Source organism: Colius striatus, chromosome W (assembly GCF_028858725.1).
Source record: "Colius striatus isolate bColStr4 chromosome W, bColStr4.1.hap1, whole genome shotgun sequence".
NCBI classification, from domain to species: Eukaryota; Metazoa; Chordata; class Aves; order Coliiformes; family Coliidae; genus Colius; species Colius striatus.
In genome coordinates, this window is record NC_084789.1 from 22,008,400 (window position 1) to 22,028,912 (window position 20,513).

Genomic DNA, 20,513 nt, shown 5'->3' on the forward strand with positions numbered 1-20,513 from the left:
CCCCAGCTCAAGAGGGAGAGGTAACTGCTGGAGAGAGTCCAGCACAGGGCCACCAAGATGATCAGGAGACTGGAACATCTTCCTTATGAGGAAAGGCTGAGGGAACTGGGGCTGTTCACCCTGGAGAAGAGAAGGCTGAGGGGGATCTTATCAATACTGAGAAATCCCTAAAGGGTGGGTACCCAGAGGATAGAGACAGTCTTTGTTCTGTGGTAGCCAGTGACAGGACAAGGGGTAACAGGCACAAGCTGGAACACTTGTTTGGTGCTGTGGTGAGGGACCCTGGCCCAGGCTGCCCAGGGAGGGTGTGGAGGCTCCTTCTCTGGAGGTTTCCAAACCCACCTGGACATGTTCCTGTGTCCCCTGATCGAGGGGAACCTGCTTTAGCAGGGGGTTGGACTGGATGAGCTCTGGAGGGCCCTTCCAACCCCCACCATTCTGGGATTCTGTAATAGATTCATTCAAAGTCATATACATTTCATATAACATGCATTATATATTTTAGCACATGCACAAGCCTGGCCTTTCCTTAAAAAAACAAAAGGTATGAAGAATATAATATGGTGCACACAGAAGGAGGTGACAGGGCAAACAAGGAAAGGGATTTTACTCACGCATCTGTGATCTTGGTACAGCCATTCAAGTTCAAGACTTCAATATTTCTGCAGTTCTGTGCAAATGTCCTTTATTAAAGGAAAGAGAAAACACAAGATTTTTCAGGCAGTAGACTTCCAGATGTTTTACAGCATTTGTTTTAACTGTAATGCATCAGATACAATTTTGTTAAATGTTCTTGTCATGGTTTAGGTCCATCAGGGGACAAAAGACCACGATTAGCCTCAAGTACCAAAGACCTGAGGATTGCCAAAGGGCAGGGAGAGCTTAATTGCCGCTTAAGGTTCAGGACAGAACAGACCAGGCTACTCAGCTTGGGGAAGAAAACAGAAAATAATTTAATGCAAAACCAACTAAAACATAACCTTAAAACCCCAAAACATAACCAAAATAAAACAACACAGAGTGGTACAGTGATGAAGAGCACAACCAGCCCTTTAAGACCACCTTCTCCCCATCTCTCCCCTCTTCCCGGGCTCAGAGCCCTGTTCCCCATGTCTTTATCTCCTCCCTCCCTGAACGGCTCAGGGGGGCAGAGAATGGGGGTTTCAGTCAGTCTATTCCCGATAGCTTCTGCTGTTTGTTTCTCCTCAGGGCAGGCGGGCTCCGCACCAGTCCTCCCTGCACGTCCATGGGGTACCTCACACACCTGGCAGCTCTGCATGGGCAGTTCCAATGTCTTTTCATCCCAGGGGCTCCTGTCTGCAACTCCTCTCTGCCTCTCGTGTGGGTCTGCTCTGTGGCCCGCAGGCTCTCCAGCATGGCCTGTGCCATGGCTGCCTCCTCACAGTCTCCTGCCTGTCTGGGCGCACTCACATGGAGCTGCTGGTGGCTCTCAGTCCTGGCATGGCCCTCCATGGGTTGCAGGGATACAGCCTGTATCCTTGCCACGGGTTGCAGAGGGGTCTCTGGTCTGGTGCTCCCCCTTCCTTCCTCCTTCTCTGACTGTAGGGTTCGCGTGGTCGCCTCCATCTTGTATCACTCTTACACCTCCTCCCAAGCACTTCAAAGTCCCGTCCTTAAATAGTGATCACAGAGGTGCCAGATTGGCCCAGCCGGGCCCGAGGTGGGTCTGAATCCAAGAGCCAGGGGAAAGTCTGAGAACACTTCACCGGGTCTTCACTGCAACCCGCTCCCCCTGTTACCAAGCAACGGTGGCTCCTTGCTAAATCATAACAGTTCTCAAAGAAAATAAGTAAATAAATAATTTATGTTGCCCTGCATCTTGCTTTAGGATTTCCCAGCTAGTATGTGAAGTTAAAAAATGATAAATGATAGTGGCTTAGATATTATCACTCTCAATGCGTAAAGTCAGACACACAGGGCTAAAGATCCAAAGAGTTAATAAATTATGCCAATCCTCTGTGGCTTTAGAAAGGGACTCGTTCTTTATGTCACATTTAAGGGCAGAAAGAAGCCATATCACTACCTTAATGCATTGTCTCCCACTCCCTGGCAGCCACGCAGGCTCAGCTTCCGCAAGAAACCCCCACATCTTTTAGAAATGTTCTCAACTACTCGGCCCTGTTGAAGACAGAAAGAATGACATTAAAATCCAAAAGCCACCCCAGCCTTCAAAAAGTTGACTTCAAAATTTTTCAGGCTAAAAATAGTTTTGTTATTCTAGTGAAAATAGTGCTAAGAAAACAAAAAAGAATCCATGTTAATAATCTAAGGCAGGGAGAGGGAGATTTATTCAGCTTCTGAAGATGGAGAGACAAAGAACAATCACCAAAGCCATTCAAGCTAATGACTGAGGAACCTCCAGCTCAGAGCTCTGGGACTTTGATATACAGACTGCCCAAGAAAGATGAAAGCAGCAATGCCATGGCTAGCAAGATTTAAAAAAAAGTAAAGCCCATGTACTATAGACAGATATACTGAAATTTCTGTTCAAAATAGAGATGAGACAGAAACCAGCCTATGAGTTTTATTCTCATAAAAAAAAAAAAAGATTCAAGCATTTGTGTTCAAGAGATCTAGAAAAAGGGTTTTTTAATTTCAATTTTGTAATCAATGATCTCTAGACGTCCCTTTCATCTCCTACCCTTCTGTGATTCTGTGAAGCCTCAGAAGACCCCACTTGGAGCTAATGTTTACCCAGCAATGTGAAAGAGTTGCCAAAACCATGGAGATAATCTCGCTATCCCTGTCCACCTAGAAAATGTTAATGTTGTTTTTGCAGTTTGGAGCCAATGGAAACTAAGACAAAAGAACCTCAGCTGAAATCAGTTTCTTTGTATTGCTAAGTAACTACCAGATATTTTTGAAATCTTAAAATAAAAGGGGACAAACAGGGAAAGGGGGGATGGGGCATTAAGATAAGAATTGTGGACAGGAACTAGCCATCCCCTGAGGGGATTGTAAATGTCTGGGACAAGTTGTAAATTTTGGAGTACCTGATCAATGGGAAACAAGGGAGGGACCTTGGGATCAGGTGTGCCTACTAGCTAGGACACCGACTCTTGAAGAATTCTAAATAAAAGTGCTTCAAACTTGTTTGTTTCTCACACATGGGGGCCCCATCTGGGATCCTAAGTCGTCTTCCTGGGGAGCCTTTGTCACTGCAGGATGGGAAGTCGCGTCCTGTTGATTTCAATGCCCTCGTGGATCATCGGCAGGGTCTCTGGAGGAGACCAACCGGATCCTGAGACCAAGTTTGAAGGCAGACCCAGTGAACCACAAGCAGTAGGATAGGAATAGTAGGCATGATTGTATTGACCAGGCAACTCTGTGCACGGACCAAGGTAAGAAAATGGACTATTAAGTATTACCTTGGTGGTCGGGGCACTCTGAGAGACTTTCTAGGTGTGAGGGATTGAGACGTACAATGGGTACAAAGCGAGTGTGGAGTCCGAATCCACGGTTCTGTCGTTCCGCGAGGAAAACAGCTGGAGAAGGATGAGATGAAAGCACAGAGTGACAGAAAGTCTCGGGGAATCAGAATGGGAAATTGTCATGGTTTGACATGACAGCCTTTTCTGGTAAGGGGAAAGGGGATGTAAAGATGGCTCCTATAAAAAGTTGCTCAAAACTCTTCCCAGCTCTAAGCCAGACCCACTTCTGGGGCTAAGACAATTAGATGCCTCCATGATCACTTTTTGAGAAGCCGGAAGAGGAGGCTTCTTCCTGTTCCTTCCACCTTCTGTACCTTCTTTTTTTCCACCTGGTGGTGGTACAAGGAGTAGGAAGAGAGAGAGAAACAACCATGCAGACTCCAAGGTCAGTGATGAAAGAGAGGAGGAGGTGTGCTGGAGCAGAGACTCCCCTGCATTCTACAGAGAGGACTGGTGAAGCTGAGAGTTGTTTGCATTTTGCTAAAGAAGCCACATCAAGGGCAGAGACTCATTCTGCTAAAGAAGACCCTGAGCCAGGGGCAGTGACTATGGCCAGAGGAGGCCGTGTCCCATGGGAGGAACCCAATCACTTTGTTACAGACCCTGAGCCAGGGGCAGTGATTCTCTTCATTAAAGACCCTATGCCAGGGGCAGTGACTATAGCTGGAGGAGGCCATGTCCCATTGGAGGGACCCAATATTCACAAAAGCTGTAACTGTGGGGAAGAACCCATACCGAAGCGGCTCATTAAAATTATGCCCAGAAGAGACCTTGTCCCAAAGGATGGACCCTGTATCTGCAGAAACTGCAACCGTTGGACTAGATGGACTAGTTGGACTAGGGGTTGGACTAGATGATCTCTAAAGGTCTATGAACCGTGGAGAAGAATCCACGCCAGAGATATTCACCAAGGACCGTGTCCTGTGTGAGGGACCCTGTATGGGCAGAAGCCGCAGCTGTTGGGAGCAACCCGCACCAGAGAAGTTCGTTAAGGACTGTTTCCCGGGGGAGGAACCCTGAGTCACAGCAAAGGAAGAATGCCAGGAGTCATCCTCCTCTGAGAAGACAGAAGCAGCAGAGCTCATCTGTGAGAGACTGACCACATTCCCCATTCCCTACCCGCCCCCCCATCCCAACCATTGAAGGGGGAGGAGGTAGAGATATGGGGAGAAGTGAGCTGGGCCCAGGAAGAAAGGAGGGAAGGGGGAGGGAGATCTTAAAGTGCTGGTTGTAATTTTCTCATCATCCTGCTCTCTTTTTGCTTTTATTCTGTTCTGTTTCTTGTAGAATAAACTTTCCTACTTTCCTCTCTCAGTCGAGTACTGGAGTCTGTTTTGCCCAGAACTGTAATTGGCAGCGAGCCCTCCCTGCCCTTGTCTCAATCCACAACAACCTTGCTTATCTTTTTCCTCCCATTTTGCTGGGGCCTCTGCCATCCTAACGAGGGTGGGGGTGAATGGGGGCACAGAGTGAGAGACTGTTGTGGTGCTTCTGTGCTAGCTGGGCCAAACCACAACAGAAATAAAAGTGCTAGGCCTAGGGAAAATAAAAGGGATGATGGGAAAAGTCCCGGGAACATTCTTCCAGATAGTCCTTGGGGAGTATGTTGGGAATTTGGGAAGACATGTCTTGTATAAGGAACATGGACAAGAAAAAGATGATACAATATTGTTGTTTCATCTGGACCAAGGGAAGACCTGTCAGGCATTGAATTTCAGACTATGCTTCATGTTGGGTAGGTATAGTGGGAGACTAAAGAAACACTCCAGTAGCTATGGGGAAAGATAACAAATTTTGTCAATATATGAGGAAATGAGTTTTTAAAATTTTAATAATGAATTGGCAGTAAATGTGTTTGTGGACCTTAGTTTTTGTTGTATGACCAGTGTGTTTGTGTGAAATGGTGTGTAACCAGTGAGTGAGTGTTCATGGAGGGTTTTAACCCTTTGATGTGCTATATATGTGTGAGGAAATCACTGTGTGTTGATATCCTTTTTTTTTTGCTCAGGATGTAATCTGAAGTTGATGTTAAAATGTACGTGAAACTTATTTTGTCTGAAGAGAAAGAAAAGATAACTGATAGGAATGTGGGATGAAATTTTAATTTAGCCTCAGGATGACTTTAGACTGGGATTACAGTAGTTGAGTGAATGAGTGTAGTTTGTTGGATAATGTCTGGAAATTTGATGTGTGTGATTGGAATCTGAAGGGAGACAGGAGTGGAAAGAATGGAACCAAGGAAGAGGAACATAGATGAGAGGGAGAGGGGAAAAAAGGCACAAGAAGAGCCAGGGGAGAAGGTGTTGGACAAGGTAGAGGGCAATCCTGACAAGCTACACAGGTTATTTCTTTCCCAGCGGGAGGTAATATGTGTGAGTTTAAGAGAGAATGCCCTGAGTTGAAGAAAGAGAAAAGGATGGTGTCATTAATGACTTTTGAAAATATTGAATAGGGAGGTCAGGGGATTCTTAATTTAAGGTTCCACTGAGAACCCTTGATACATCTAAAGGTGGGATTCCAGGAAGAAGAGGTTGTCATCTTGCTTGGCTTGCTTGCCAGAATCTCATTAAACTTTATACCCTGAGGGGCAAAGTTATCAAATCAATAAATAACAGTCTCAGGAGTTAAAGGAGAGAGATTTTCTTTCCTTATGTTTAAACTAATGTCATTAAGAATAAGAAAAGAAAGAATATAAGAACAAGTATTGTATATTACCAAAGTTAAAAATAATCTATTGGGAAGGGATTTAAGTATATAATTGAGGTTGGAGACTGGGACAGATTGTAATCTCCATGAATTTATTAACAGAATAAATTAATATTAATTTATTAACAGAAAAGGAATGAAGAACAAATAAATCTGATAGTATAGGTAAAAGAAGGTAATCAAGGAAGATTAAATATAATCTCCTTAAAGAATAGGACACTCCCCTCCCCCCAAAAAAAACTCAACAAAAAAACACTCCAAAACACCAACCAATAGCATACTTGTCCAAACACTTGGCAATTTTGTGGTAAAAGAAAGCAGAAAACTAACGTTTGGTGGAGTATTAGTAATAAATACCTCCCAATAAGTGAAAACTATTTTAACCCAGAAGGCTGAAAGATGGCTAACCCATTCTAGAATATTGAAATATGGGGCAATGTTAAACAAAAATAAAAATCTTAACTTTAATTTTGACTACCAGCCCATGCCTTAATCCATCCACCTCCCTATGGAGGGGAGACATGGAATGTGAGAACTTTGAATGCAATTCTTTAGATATAATAGAGTGTCAGTGTGACCTGAATTGAAAGAAATACCTTTACATACAGGCCTTGAGAGTAATTCAAGGCAAAAGGCATAATGGCTATGCAATTATTGAAGGAATGAGTCAAGAGACAAAGGAAGCAGGCCAATTACCAAATACCTGGTCAGCCCAGACATGTGAATTATATGCTTTAAACAGAACCTTACAATTGTTAGAAGGAAAAGATGAACATTTTATATTGATTCAAGGTATGCCTCTAAAGCGGTATAAACTTTTGGAAAAGATGAGAAGAGGTTTACTCAATAGCAAGGGAAAAGTATTAGTACATGGAGAAGTAATTAAACAGGTATTGAAGAATTTATCAGTTCCAAATGAGATTGCTGTGGTCCATGTGAATGGGCATCAAAAATGGAATTCTTTTACGGCCAGGGGAAACAGATTGGCCAATGAAGCAATCAAAGAGGCAGTATTAGGTCATGAAATTGTGAGTATGTATAATCTCACCCCACATGTATCTACATCCAAGTTAACTCTAGTAGTTACAGAAAAAGAAACATTAAGGGAATTGGGAGCTGTTGAGATAGAAGGAAGGTGGATTCTCCCAGATGGAAATGTTAAATGAACAAGCTATGAGGGAAATAATGGCTATTTTACATCAAGGAAGTCAATGGGGGACACGAGTAATGTGTGATTTAGTTTTAAGAAAATATGTATGTATAGGAATGTATACAGTGGCCAAACAGATTTGTGAACGATGTGTGATTTGTAAGAAGATAAATAAAAAGGTCCTGAGGAAATAGCCCCCAGGAAGGAGAGAAACCTGGTCTGAGGCCCTTTAAACCAAAGATATTTGTTAAAAGAATTAGATACTGGGGTTGTCTTCTTTTGTTTTGGCTTTCCTCAGGAAAAAGGGCTTTTGGCCCAAACACCACCTCTTGAGTTTGCAGTCCATACCTTCCAGCCTGGAGAGCGGGTCCTGATCAAGTCCTGGAAAAGAAACCGAACTGCAACCTGAATGGGAAGGCTTATGCCAGGTGTTACTGACCACTGAGACGTCAGTAAGAACGGCTGAGAAAGACTGAACTCATTTACACCAGACTCAGAGAACCAGTGGACTCTCCACTAAAGGATGGACAGTGGCACATATATCCAGCCCAAAACCCCTTGTGCCTTAAAATCAAGAAACAGAACATAACAGAAAAATGAACACTCTTAAATGTTATTAACTGATGGAGTGGTGGTAGAAAAGATTTTGTTTCTGATTGAATTAATGTATATCCAATTAAGCTATGGATAAACGTGACTGAAAGGAAAACTTTATAAATTATTTCAATTGATGCTTGTCAAATATTTTAGTGTGGAAGTTTGGGGAATCAAAAGAGGCTGAAAAATAAAGATAAATACATGTGTCCTGAAGGCAACAGCAACAAAGGAAAATCTTGTCCTTCTCCGGAGCACTTTGGTGGACTCCCCAGTCTAATGTATGAACCAGTGTAGGGTGGTCTCTGTTAGAAGGACAAATCCATTTGAATAAAGGCTTGACAAGGCCTGAATGTTAAAATTTAAAATAGAATATTGTATTACTTACTGTAAAAAAAGCTGATTTAGTAGTGAAACAAACTTATGAGTTAAAACCAAACATTCCTGGATGAGATCCAGTAAGCAAATGCAGGATAAAAATATAGAAATCAGAAAAATAAAACAAAAAGGGAAACAAATGAGGCTATTGTCTTTCCCAAAATAAAACAACAAAGCCTACCAAATGACCCAAGGGTAATAAAAATAATTAATATAAAAGATTTGAAAAAAACATTTGAAATTAAAAAAAGATATGGAGATACAAATGCCTGGATTGAATGGGTTAAATATAAAGTGCAAAGCCTGAATCACAGTAATTGCTATGCATGTGCTTCAGGGAGACCCACTGCACAAGTGGTTCCCTTTCCATTAGGATGGAGTAAAGAACCACAGGGAATGAGATGTATGACTGCCCTATACCAAGAAAGGACTGCATGGGGAAATGAGAGCGGCAAGTCTCTCACTGCTATTCCCTGCTCTACAGCACATCCCCTAGGTGCCTGGGAAGTTGTAAACCTTGCAATATCTAATCAATGGGGAAACAAAGGAGGGATCTTGGGGATGGGATAGGGAATAAAAAGCTGAATATTGTATCTATCAGGTGTGCCTGCTAGCTAGGACATCCGCTCTTGCAAGAACGCTTAATAAAAGTGCTTCACTGCAGAGTCTGACCTGAGTCTTCCATGAGAAAATTTATTTGTTTCTTACATCCAGCAATTCAAAAACCTTTCCCTCTACTTCAGTCTACATGGTTGTTCATCACAGAACAGGAACATCACTTGGTTCTTCAAGTACAAGTTAGCATTTAAGATCTCTATAAGGATGAAGATATTTCTTCTATAATATTTTTCCATTAAAAAAAAAAATCAAGCATCAGACTTGGTACAATGTAATACCATAATCAAAAAAAGGGACAGCAGCTTAACTGGACCTCTGCATGAGATTGTGGTGACATCTGGCAGGCAGCTTTCAGGAGCCCCAGAGCACTGCTGGACCTCTACCCTGGCTGATGGCACTGAAGCTCGACCTGCATGTCCGTGTGGAAGGGTTGGAAAATCCAGAAAAGCCCCTGTGTTTCTGCAATTCCTCTAGCAAGCCTATGAATTCATAGGCTTGAAATAGAGGATTCCAATGCCTTATAGAATTGCAGCAACTGGTGGCTTTACACTCCTTTAAAGCAAAGGGCATTTAGGATCATATGTGGTAGGAGCAGAATACCAAGCAGGATCATAACCCTGGACTTTAGCAGGGCCAACTTTGGCCTTTTCAAGCAATTGCTAGGGGACATCTCATGGGACAGGGTATTAGAGGATAAAAGGGCCCAAGGTCTCTCTTCAAGGATCACCCTTTCCAGGCTCAGGATCAGAGCATCCCAGCAGGTAAGAAATCAAGCAAGGGAGCCAGGAGACCTGCATGGTTAAACAGAGAACTGTTGGGCAAACTCAAGTGGAAGAACCGAGTCTATAGATGATGGAAGGAAGGGATGGCCACTTGGGATGAATATAAGACTGTTATCAGAGGATGTAGAGAGGTAACTAGGAAAGCTAAAGCCTTGTTGGAGTTGTGCCTTGCAAGGGAGGTCAAGGACAAGAAGGGGCTTCTTCAAATACATTGCAGACAAAACTAATGCTAGAGGCAATGTAGGCCTGATGTTGAATGAGGTGGGTGCCCTGGTGACAGAGGATACAGAGAAGGCAGAGTTACTGAGTGCCTTCTTTGCCTCTGTCTATACTGATGGAGACTGTCCTCAGGAGCCCCAGACTCCAGAGGAAGTCGGGTTAAATGAGGATTTTTGTTTGGTTAATGAGGACTGGATTAAGGATCAGTTGAGCAGTCTGGATGGACATAAATCCATGGGCCTTGATGGGATGCACCTGCAGGTGCTGAGGGAGCTGGTGGAAGTCATTGCTAAACCACTCTCCATCATCTTCAGTAAGTCATGGAGAACAGGAGAGGTGCCTGAGGGCTGGAGAAAAGCAAATGTCACTCCAGCCTTCAAAAAGGGCAAGAAGGAGGACCTGGGTAACTACAGACAGGTCAGCCGCGCCTCCATCCCTGGAAAGGTGATGGAACAGCTTATCCTGGGTGCTGTCTCCAGGCATTTAAAGGACAAGAGGGTCATTGGGAGCAGTCAACATGGCTTTACCAAAGGGAAGTCATGTTTGACCAACCTGGCAGCCTTTTGTGAAGATGTAACCAGGTGGATAGATGGTGGTAGTGCAGTGGATGTGGTTTATCTTGATTTCAGTAAAGCATTTGACACCATCTCCCACAGCATCCTCACAACAAAACTGAGAAGGTGTGGGCTGGATTATCAGGTAGTGAGGTGGATTGTTAACTGGTTGAAGGGAAGAAGGCAGAGAGTTGTGATCAATGGGGCAGGGTCTAGTTGGAGGCCTGTGTCTAGTGGAGTCCCTCAGGGGTTGGTTCTGTTCTGTATATTCATTAATGACCTTGATGAGGGAACAGAGGCACTGTCAGCGAGTTTGCTGATGATACTAAACTGGGGAGAGTGACTGACACCAGAAGGCTGTGTTGACATTCAAGGAGACTTGGACAGGCTGGAGAGTTGGGCAGGGAGAAATCTACTGACATTCAACAAGGGTAAGTGTGGAGTCTTACATCTGGGAAAGAATAACCCCATGAACCTGTACAACTGTTAGAGAGTAGTGTAGGGGAAAGGGAGCTGGGGGTCTTGGTAGACAGCAGGATGAGCATGAGCCAGCAATGTGCCCTCGTGGCCAAGAAGGCCAATGGCATCCTGGGGTGTATTAGCAGGGGTGTGGGCAGTAAATCGAGAGAGGCTCTCCTCCCCCTCTACTCTGCCCTCATGAGACCACATCTGGAATATTGTGTCCAGTTCTGGGCCCCTCAGTTCAAGAAGCTGTTGGAGAGAGTTCAGCACAGGGCCACAAAGATGATCAAGGGAGTGGAGCATCTCCCTTCTGATGAAAGGCTGAGGGAGCTGGGGCTCTTCAGCTTGGAGGAGACTGAGGGGTGTCCTGGTTTGGGCTAGGATAGAGTTAACTTTGATGAGGAAGTAGGAAGGGGCACAACATGGGCAGCTGACCCTGCTGGCCAACAGGTATTCGATACCATACTGACATCATGCCCAGTACATATAGGCAGGGAGCTAGTCGGGGGCGGAGCTTCGGGAGCACGGGCTGGGCTGCCGATCGGGAGCGGTCGTGTCGGGTCCCGGGGGGTGAGCAGCTGCGGCACGCGCCATTCCTTTTGTATATTCCCTCATTTACTGTTAAAATTGGTTTTTTTCCTGAACTTGTTTCTTCGTATTGTTGTTCTATTAAACCGTTCTTATTTCAACCTACGCGGGTTTTTCCCCTTTTTGTCTGGTTCCCCTCCCCGCCCCGCCGGGAGGGGGAGGAGTGAGCGAGCACCTTCGTGGCTATTTGTTCCCGGCTGGACAAAACCACGACAAGGGGTGACCTCATTAATGTTTACAAATATGTAAAAGGTGGGTGTCAGGAGGATGGAGCCAGGCTGTTCTCAATGATGTCAATGATAGGACAAGGGGCAATGGGTATAAGCTGGAACACAAGATGTTCCAAAGAAACACGAGGAAGAATTTCTTCCCTGTTGAGGTGAGGGAGCACTGGAAGGGGCTGCCCAGATGGAGTGTGGAGTCTCCTTCTCTGGAGACATTCCAAACCCACCTGGACGAGTTTCTGTGTGACCTACTCTAGGTGGTCCTGCTCTGGCAGGGGGGTTGGACTGGATGATCTTTCAAGGTCCCTTCCAACCCTTAAGATTCTGTGACATCGGAAGCCTAGGTTAGGTACAACACATTCAAGCTTTTTGTTTAAAAAGGGGCAGTCCATGCTTATGCAAGAACATGTGTTTGATGTATAGAGTGGCAGTTAAGAGTACAAAGAAACATTAAAATCATGCAAAACCACTGAAGAATGAGAAAAACCTCATTTGTATTCACAGCACTCCTGCCTCCCTCCCACAGACTAACAGCAGCAGCAAGGCTGAGCAGCTCCTACCTCTAGAGACCAAGCACCACCAATAACTTTGCTCTGCCTCCATGAAAGTAAATAATTATATGGGTCCAGAACTTTCAAGGCATGTTAAAAGATAAAGCACTATCAAGAGCAAACATCACACTGTTTACTTCCTTCAAGAAGTCTCTGGCCACTGAGAGCCCTGTGAGATCCCTGAAATCACTACATCACAGGCCTGTTCTTTTATCCAACTGCTTAGGTACACAGCTGGTAGAAAGAGATTATTTTAACTCTTTCCTCCACAAATAATGTATTTCCCACCAGCTCCCACAAGGTGTGACTTCAGTCATCATCTGGTTTACGCCTCTGTCTATTTTAACAAGTTAAAATTATACACTCTGTACCTCCCTCCTTCAACATGTTTTAAAGAGGATATAACATTCTGATGGGAAAATTCAGGAATTGGGGTTTTTTTTCTCATTTTTTTTCCTCATTAATGCAATTTTCATTTTAAGAACAGCATGACAACAGCATCCATTCCTAACAGTGCCAAGTCCACTGCTAACAGATTTAGAACAGCTACAGTGAAGCATCTCCAAAGCTGCATCTTTTAGGAATGATTTTGACCTTCTGTCCCCAAATCACCTTCACTTCCATTTCCACTTATGACATTAACGATAGACAGGAAAAGACAGATATATTGCAGGACATGTTTCAAAAGGTATTCAGTCTTAATGGTCTAAGTCAGTGCTGTGTTAGCATTTGGGTGAAAGGAAAAGGAGCCTAAATTCTGCTAGACAGTGGCAGTAGTTTTCCACAAGAACTCACTCTACTTATTTCTGTTTTCAGAACACACAGAAAAATACTTTCCTGCTATTACTACCTATAAGTTTTGATACAGATATATAATTCTGTCCATTTTCAAAAGCTGAATGGATTGCCAAGACTTTTAAGACTCCCTGAAACTAAGAGGAACTGAAATTAATGATTTCTCTCTCCAGGGAAGGTAAAAAGAGTTATGTTGGGAGTATTAATCCATTCTAGGCTGTAATTACATTTTAACAAGAAAAAATGGGTTTGTATGTCACTTAATTATACCTCAATATCCCTCTGGAAATCAAACAGGTCAATTCGCTGCCAGTTACTGCCATCCAGGGCCAGAATATTCCATGCCTTTATCGGGGGAAAAAATGTAAACGTGTTGTTAATATGAAAAAAAGAGCCAGTGGAGATCTAGTTACAGTTTATTCCTTTTAGAAACAACATTCTGCCTCAGAGGTAAAAGCAGCATGAGGAAAACAATGCAGTTACAAGAGTCCCCTCACCTAGGCGTTGCGCTCTCCACAAGTTCCTCAAAGAGGCAAACCCTCAGTGCCCCCTTGGCGTCGGCTCCCAACAAGGCATCACTGGCGGGGCTGCTCTGGGACAGGAGGCAGCGTAGGCATCTTCCATCCTGGCTGGTATCTAATCCCCTCTGCAGCACCACCAGCTACCCCAGCACCTTTAGAGGGTGTTAGCAGGACCAGCATGAAGATGGAGGATAGCAGGATGTGGGAGAGTCTCAGAGCAGACCCTACACTGGGCATCTACACTGAGGAGAAAGCTGAGGGGGGAATCTTATCAGTGTTGATAAATCCCTAAAGGGTGGGTGTCGAGAGGATGGGGCCAGTTTTTTTTCTGTAGTGGCCAGTACCAGGACAAGGGGTAATGGGCACAAGCTGGAACACAGGAAGTTCCGCTGGAACACAGGAAGTTCCACTGGAACACGAGGAGAAACTTCTTTGGTATTCAGGTGAGGAAGCCCTGGCACAGGCTAAGAGGGGTCCTCATTAACACAAGTATTTAAAAGGTGGATGTCAAGAGGATGGAGCAGTGCTTTTTCTGCTCTCTCAAGTGACAGGACAAGAGGTAATGGACATAAGCTGGAACACAAAAAGCTCCACTTAAACATAAGGGAAAACTTCTTTGATGTTGAGGTGAGGGACCCTGGCACAGGCTGCCCAGGGAGGGTGTGGAGGCTCCTTCTCGGGACGTTTCCAAACACTCCTGGACATGTTCCTGTGCCCCCTGATCGAGGGGAACCCGCTTTAGCAGGGGGTTGGGATGGAGGAGTTCCAGAGGTCCCTTCCAAACCCCATCACTCAGGGATTTTGGGATTCTGTGAGGTTAGTCTGAGGGCATGGCGGTACTGGGACAGAGGACTGTGTGGTGAGATCCCCTACGCAGTGGGTGAGGCTGACATCTCATACGCCTTTTCTCTTGCCAGCAGAAAGGTGTCCAAGACACTTCCACAGCTCAGTGCAATGAGGTGCTGTGTCCCACAGATGGAGAAATTCAAGGTGTTGTAAGCTGTTCAGATAAAGCAGCCAGCTCTTACCTGAGAGCTACACACTGCTGAAGGAGTGACGGGGCTCACTATCTGACCTAAGTGGGTTTTTTTGTTTTTTTGGGTTTTTTTAAACAAACAAATCTCATGTGGTTCATGCTACAAATGAGAACTAGGAACTGAAAAGTGCATGTATATGTATATAGGCACATTTTTATATCCCATGCATCATGTGCACTAAGCTCCATCTCCATCACAATATACTAGTTCTTGTGCAAATCACATATAAACTTAAAACAGCCGACAAAACTGTAAGCATTAACTGATTTTCTGTAATTTATATCTCATTGCTGATATTTGTTTTAAGGTCTAGTTGTCACCATGGGAAAAGTAAGAGCTCCAGTGATAAAGAAATGCACCAGTGGATGGAAGCTGTAACACGGTGTATGTTCACAGGTAATGCATGGAACCCTGCACACAGCCTTTCTGCAGCCCCGTGGAGATACTCTAGCCTTTTACAATACAGTCTGTGACACATCATGACTAATATGTTCCCTGATGCCCTGTGGACTGCGTAAACAGGAGCAAGTGTCAAAATGGGAGTACATCTTGACATTGGCAAGTATCTTTGACAGCCCATTTTGGTCAATATTGTTCTGCTGGAGCAGTGAATTTCAGCTGGAAGACCTACGTTATCGAGGGAACAGGAGATGATACTGCACAGACATCACACAGGATATCTTCTAATGGGATTTGAAATTATTCAGCACAGTAATTTTTTTATTCTTATACACTCTGAACAATGAAACAAGTTATGGCTCCTGTTTGAACTCACGATGGATCAGTTTTGTACAGGTGTCACTCAGCACCAGCTTTGCCAGCATAGTGAACACACCACTACAAACAGTGTCCCCGTCACTGACTTGCCACTCCTGCTGTAGTAATGTTTCCTCTGTGTGCGTTATTAGATACTGGCAGGATGAAGTATCTGACAAATCTGGTTGCTCTAGATTACTGGGTCTGCAGTTGGAGGAATTTTCCCAAGCAAATAATCATAATCCAAGCTGGATTCCCATAGATAAAGCCCAAAAAACTAGGAACTACTTAAGGAAAAAAAACAATACTAAACAAAGCAGACGCTCTTTTTTTTTTTCCTTCCATGCTTACTTCAACTACCTCCACATAGGGCAGTAAGCTTTCACTGACACTGCAGCTACTTTGCAAATCAAAATGTCAATAGCTCCACCAAAACCCACAAGATACTATTTTAGAAAGATGAAATTTTGGTATTTTCATCAGTCCAGGTCTCCTGTACAAACCCAGGCTGACTAGAAAGTCCTTGGGCAAAAAGTCAGTCACCTTGACTTTGTAACCTGTTCAGGGCCCAAGACATCAGCAAAATGGTATTCCTGCTTTGAGTCTCCCCTTTACTGGTGCCATCACAAGTTTCTGGTATTGTGATATGATGCTAAATAACAATAGGTGAGTTGCAGAAAGCTCCTAAGTACAAATCCTGCTGGTTTGACATGCTAGGGAAGGCTGGAGCAAGGGGATTCTCACCCAAATGCAATCAACTGTTAAAACCACCAGCAAGGGGGAAGGTTCTTACCCTGGAAACTTGAGCACAACGACACAGAGTGACCAAATCCAGGAAAGAGAAAATTCTGTAACAGAAATAAAAGATATCTTCTTGGTTATCTACATTTTAAACAAAGAGAATAAGGAAAACAAAGGGAAAAAAAAGGATTGGAGACAGTAAAACTTCTTTGTAATTCAATTGGAAGCTGAACTGTGAAAAGAAGCACAGATTTAGCATTTCACAACTGAAAGCAAACCACAGAAAGAATCATAGAATGGTAGGAGTTGGAAGGGACCTTAGAGATCATCTAGTCCAATCCCACTGCAGAAGCAGGTCCACCTAGATCAAGTCTCATAGGAACATGTCCAGGTGGGTCTTGAAGACCTCCAAGGAAGAAGCCTCCACACCCTCCCTCACCTGAACAGTGAAATAGATTTTCTTATGTTTAAATGGAACTTTTTCTGTTCCAGATTCATCCCATTACCCCTTGTCCTGTTGCTAGATACCATAGAAAAAAGGGATGCCTCGACCTCCTGACACCCACCATTTAGATATTTGTAAATGTTAATAAGATCTCCCCTCAGTCTCCTCTTTTCTAGATTAAACAGCCCCAATTCCTGTAGCCTTTCCTCATAAGGAAGATGCTTCAGTCCCCTGATCATCTTGGTGGCCCTGTGCTGGACTCTCACCAGCACTTCCCTGTCCCTCTTGAGCTGAGGAGCCCAGAACTGGACACAGGACTCCAGATGAGGCCTCACCAGGGCAGAGTAGAGGGGGAGAAGAACCTCCCTCCACATGCTGCCCACACTCTTCTTGATGCATCCCAGGATGCCATTGGCCTTCTTGGCCACAAAGGCACATTGCTGGCTCATGGTTAGTTTATTATCAATCAGGACTCCCAGGTCTCTCTCTGCAGAGCTGCTCTTCAGCAGTTTGACCCCCAGCCTATACTGGTGCATGGGGTTGTTCCTTCCCAGATGCAGGACACTGCACTTGTCCTTGTTGAACCTCATGAGCTTCCTCTCTGCCCAACTCTCAAGCCGGTCGAGATCCTGCTGAATGGCAGCACAGACTTCTGGGGAATCAGCCAGTCCTCCCAGCTTGGTGCCATCATTGATCTTACTGAGGGTCACTCTGTCCCCTGATCCAGGCTGTTGATGAAGATGTTGAACAAGACTGGCCCCAGAATCGATCCCTGTGGAACTCCACTGGCCACAGGCCTCCAACTCGATTCTGTGCCATTGATCACCACCCTCTGGGTTCTGTCATTCAGTCAGCTCTCGATCCACCTCACTGTCCACTCATCCAAGCCACACTGCCTGAGCTTTCTGATGAGGATGTTATGGGAGACAGTGTCAAAAGTCTTGCTGAAGTCAAGGTAGATGACATCTGCTGCTCTCCCCTCATCTAGCCAGTCAGTTATGCCCTCATAGAAGGATATCAGGTTGGTCAGACAGGATTTCCCCTTGGTGAATCCATGTTGACTCCCCTTGATAACCATCTTATCCTCCATATGTTCAGTGACAACGTTCAGGATGAGTTGTTCCATCACCTTTCCAGGGATGGAGGTGAGGCTGACCGGCCTGTAGTTTCCTGGGTTGTCCTTCTTGCCCTTTTTGAAGACTGGCGTGATATTGGCCTTTCTCCAGTCCTCAGGCACCTCGTCTGTCCTCCATGATTGTTCAAAAATGATGGAGAGAGGTTTAGCAATTACATCAGCCAGCTTCCTCACCACTTCCTCACATTGACTTATGAGCCTTAAGCTTGGCCAACAAGTCTTTAACCTCTTCCTCTTCCACCCAGGGCAAGTCCTCTGCTGTCCAGGCCATCCTACTATCCTTGCTGGACTGGGCTTCCCAAGGGCCAGCCTTGGCTGTAAAGACTGAAGCAAAGAAACCCTTCTTGTTTTCCTTTACTTTCCTGAGTAGGTCTAATTCTAGAAGGGCTCTAGCCTTCTTAGTTGCAGCCCTGCATGCCCTGGCAATGTTCCTATACTCTTCCAGCCCCTGTTTCCACCTCTCATAGATGGCTGCTTTCTGCCTGAGTTGTCCCAGCAGATCCTTGCTCATCCATGGAGGCCTCCTGCCTCCTTTTCCTCCTTTCTTGTGCATGGGGACACACTGATCCTGGGCTTGGAGGAAGTGGTGCTTGAATATTGACCAGCTCTCATGGGCACTTCTGTCTTCTAGAATCATATCCCATGAGATCCGTCCAAGTAGGTCTTTGAAGAGGCCAAAGTCGGCTCGCCTGAAATCCAGGGTCACGGTCCTGCTTTATGACTTGCCTCTTCCACACAGGATCTTGAACTCTACCATCTCATGGTCACTGCATCCGAGGTTGCCTCCAACCTTCACATCCCCAACCAGGCCCTCTCTATTCGTCAGTACCACGTCCAGCAGCACAACCCTCCTTGATGGTTCCTCAGTCACCCGTGACAGGAAGTTGTCGTCAACAATCTGTAGGAACCTCCTGGACTGCATGTGCTTGGCTGTGTGGCTTTGCCAGCAAATATCAGGGAGGTTGAAGTCCCCCATGAGGACCAGGACCAGAGCCACCGTGAACCATTCATCTCACACCTTGTAGTACTTACTGACAGAAAGCTCAATGATTATTTATCAGGTATTGTGTCGCTTCATAGACAAACACTGAGTTCAGTCAGGAACAATCATGTTGGGCTGTTATGGCTCCTGTGAGATGCAGAAGCATCTCTGTGTCCAGTGCCTCTGCTGAACATGAGCCAGCAGTGTGCCCAGGCAGGCAGGAAGGCCAAGGGCATCCTGGCTTGTATCAGCACCAGTGTGTCAGCAGGCCCAAGGCGGTGAGTGTCCTCCTGTACTGGGCCCTGGTGAGGCTGAAGCTCGAGGGCTGTGTTCAGCGTTGGGCCCCTCACTGCCAGAGGGACACTGAGGGGCTGGAGCGTGGCCAGAGCCAGGCAGCAGAGCTGGAGAAGGGGCTGGAGCACAAGTCTGATGGGGAGCAGCTGAGGGAATGGGAGTGTTCAGCCTGGAGAAGAGGCTGAGGGGAGACATGAGCACTCTTCAACTCCCCGACAGGAGGTTGTGATGAGGTGGGGGTTGGTCTCTTCTATGAAAGGAGTGACAGAAGAGGAAACAGCCTAAAGTTGCCCCAGGGGAGGTTTAGATTGGAGCTGAGGAAGAACTTTTTCCCTGAGAGAGTTGTCAACCCCTGTTCCCAGGCTGCCCAGGGAGGTGGGGGAGTCCCCCGCCCTGGAGCTATTGCAAAGCTGTGGAGCTGAGGTGCTGAGGGCTGTGGGTTAGTGGTGGGCTGGGCACTGTGAGGGCAGGGGGTGGACTTCAGGAGCTTAAAGGGCTTTTCCAAGCAAAATGATTCCATGATTCTATGGCTCATCTGAAACAACCCCTTCAGCAACAGCTTTCCCAAAGGCAGCAGTGTCAAAACTAACAGTGAATGGATCAAAGCCCTGCCATGGCCTGATTTTGGCAGATGGATTATTTCACAGTCTTCACACAGGTGTGCTCAAGCCGAAGCATTGCTAACACAGAGGCAGGAGGAGTTATTTTGCTCTGCAACACTGCAAAGCAAATTGCAGAGCCAGGAGACACGCTCAGGATGACACTGCTGTAGTCACTGCTCTACCCCAGCACACCCAAGCACTCAGGCTGTCCTATTTACTGGGATAAGGAATTAGGCAGTAATACTTTGCAATGCCATACTAGGCTAAGACAGCCATGCTTTGATCCCAGGCACATATACAACCCATCTGTGAATGAAGGAAAGCCCCTTGAAAGCTCCCCAATCTGTGCCAACAGATCAATAGGATTATTATATGGTTAATGGTTCTCCAAACAATCATATGCCATGAAACAAAGGTCAAGTGAACAGTAGAAAGATAGTAAGGTGTCCTTATTTTTGATAGTGACTATAAAACCATAGGATTAAATGCTTTTGCAACGATAATACAAGAGAACACTTGCACATGTGCTTTAATATTTTGAAGATCACCAGAAAGAGAAGGCAAACGTTACCAGACACAAGTGTTAGAGGTATGGGCAAGTAATTTTGTTCCAGTGCTATATGCTATTTTAGTTTATCTGACAAGATTATTTTATACAGTTGTCCAGGAGAAATTCTGAGAGCAAACAAAACTCCACTGCTCCAAAAGTCTCCAGACTTTCTCCAGAGAACATTGCATATCCAGATTAGCAGTCATTTGGATACTAGCAACACTTGAGTCATCTCCCCACAAGACTAGGGGCTTGAGGGGCCATACATGTGCTTTCCTATATTCTCAGCAGACCTGCTTGTGCTGGAAGACACCCAGAAACAAGCAGATGTTGCTGACAGCACATTCTTTTCGTGTGAATGTCCTTTTTGTTATGAA

General features: G+C 45.2%; 1 protein-coding gene across 15 annotated transcripts in view; it reads right to left on the reverse strand.

The window, feature by feature from the left end:
- LOC133628661 (F-box/LRR-repeat protein 20-like) overlaps positions 1-20,513 on the reverse strand; it is a 70,027-nt gene that overhangs the window by 25,076 nt on the left and 24,438 nt on the right. For all 15 annotated transcript variants that reach the window (XR_009820783.1, XR_009820780.1, XR_009820776.1 and 12 more), the window contains 4 exons: positions 16,181-16,235; positions 13,344-13,418; positions 2,045-2,139; positions 615-683 (listed from right to left, as the gene is read on the reverse strand). Coding sequence is in view for 3 of the 15 variants with exons in the window: in XM_062017085.1 (XP_061873069.1) it covers positions 615-683; positions 2,045-2,139; positions 13,344-13,418; positions 16,181-16,235 (294 nt within the window). In the remaining 12 variants the exon portion in view is untranslated. The remainder of the gene's footprint in view (positions 1-614; positions 684-2,044; positions 2,140-13,343; positions 13,419-16,180; positions 16,236-20,513) is intronic.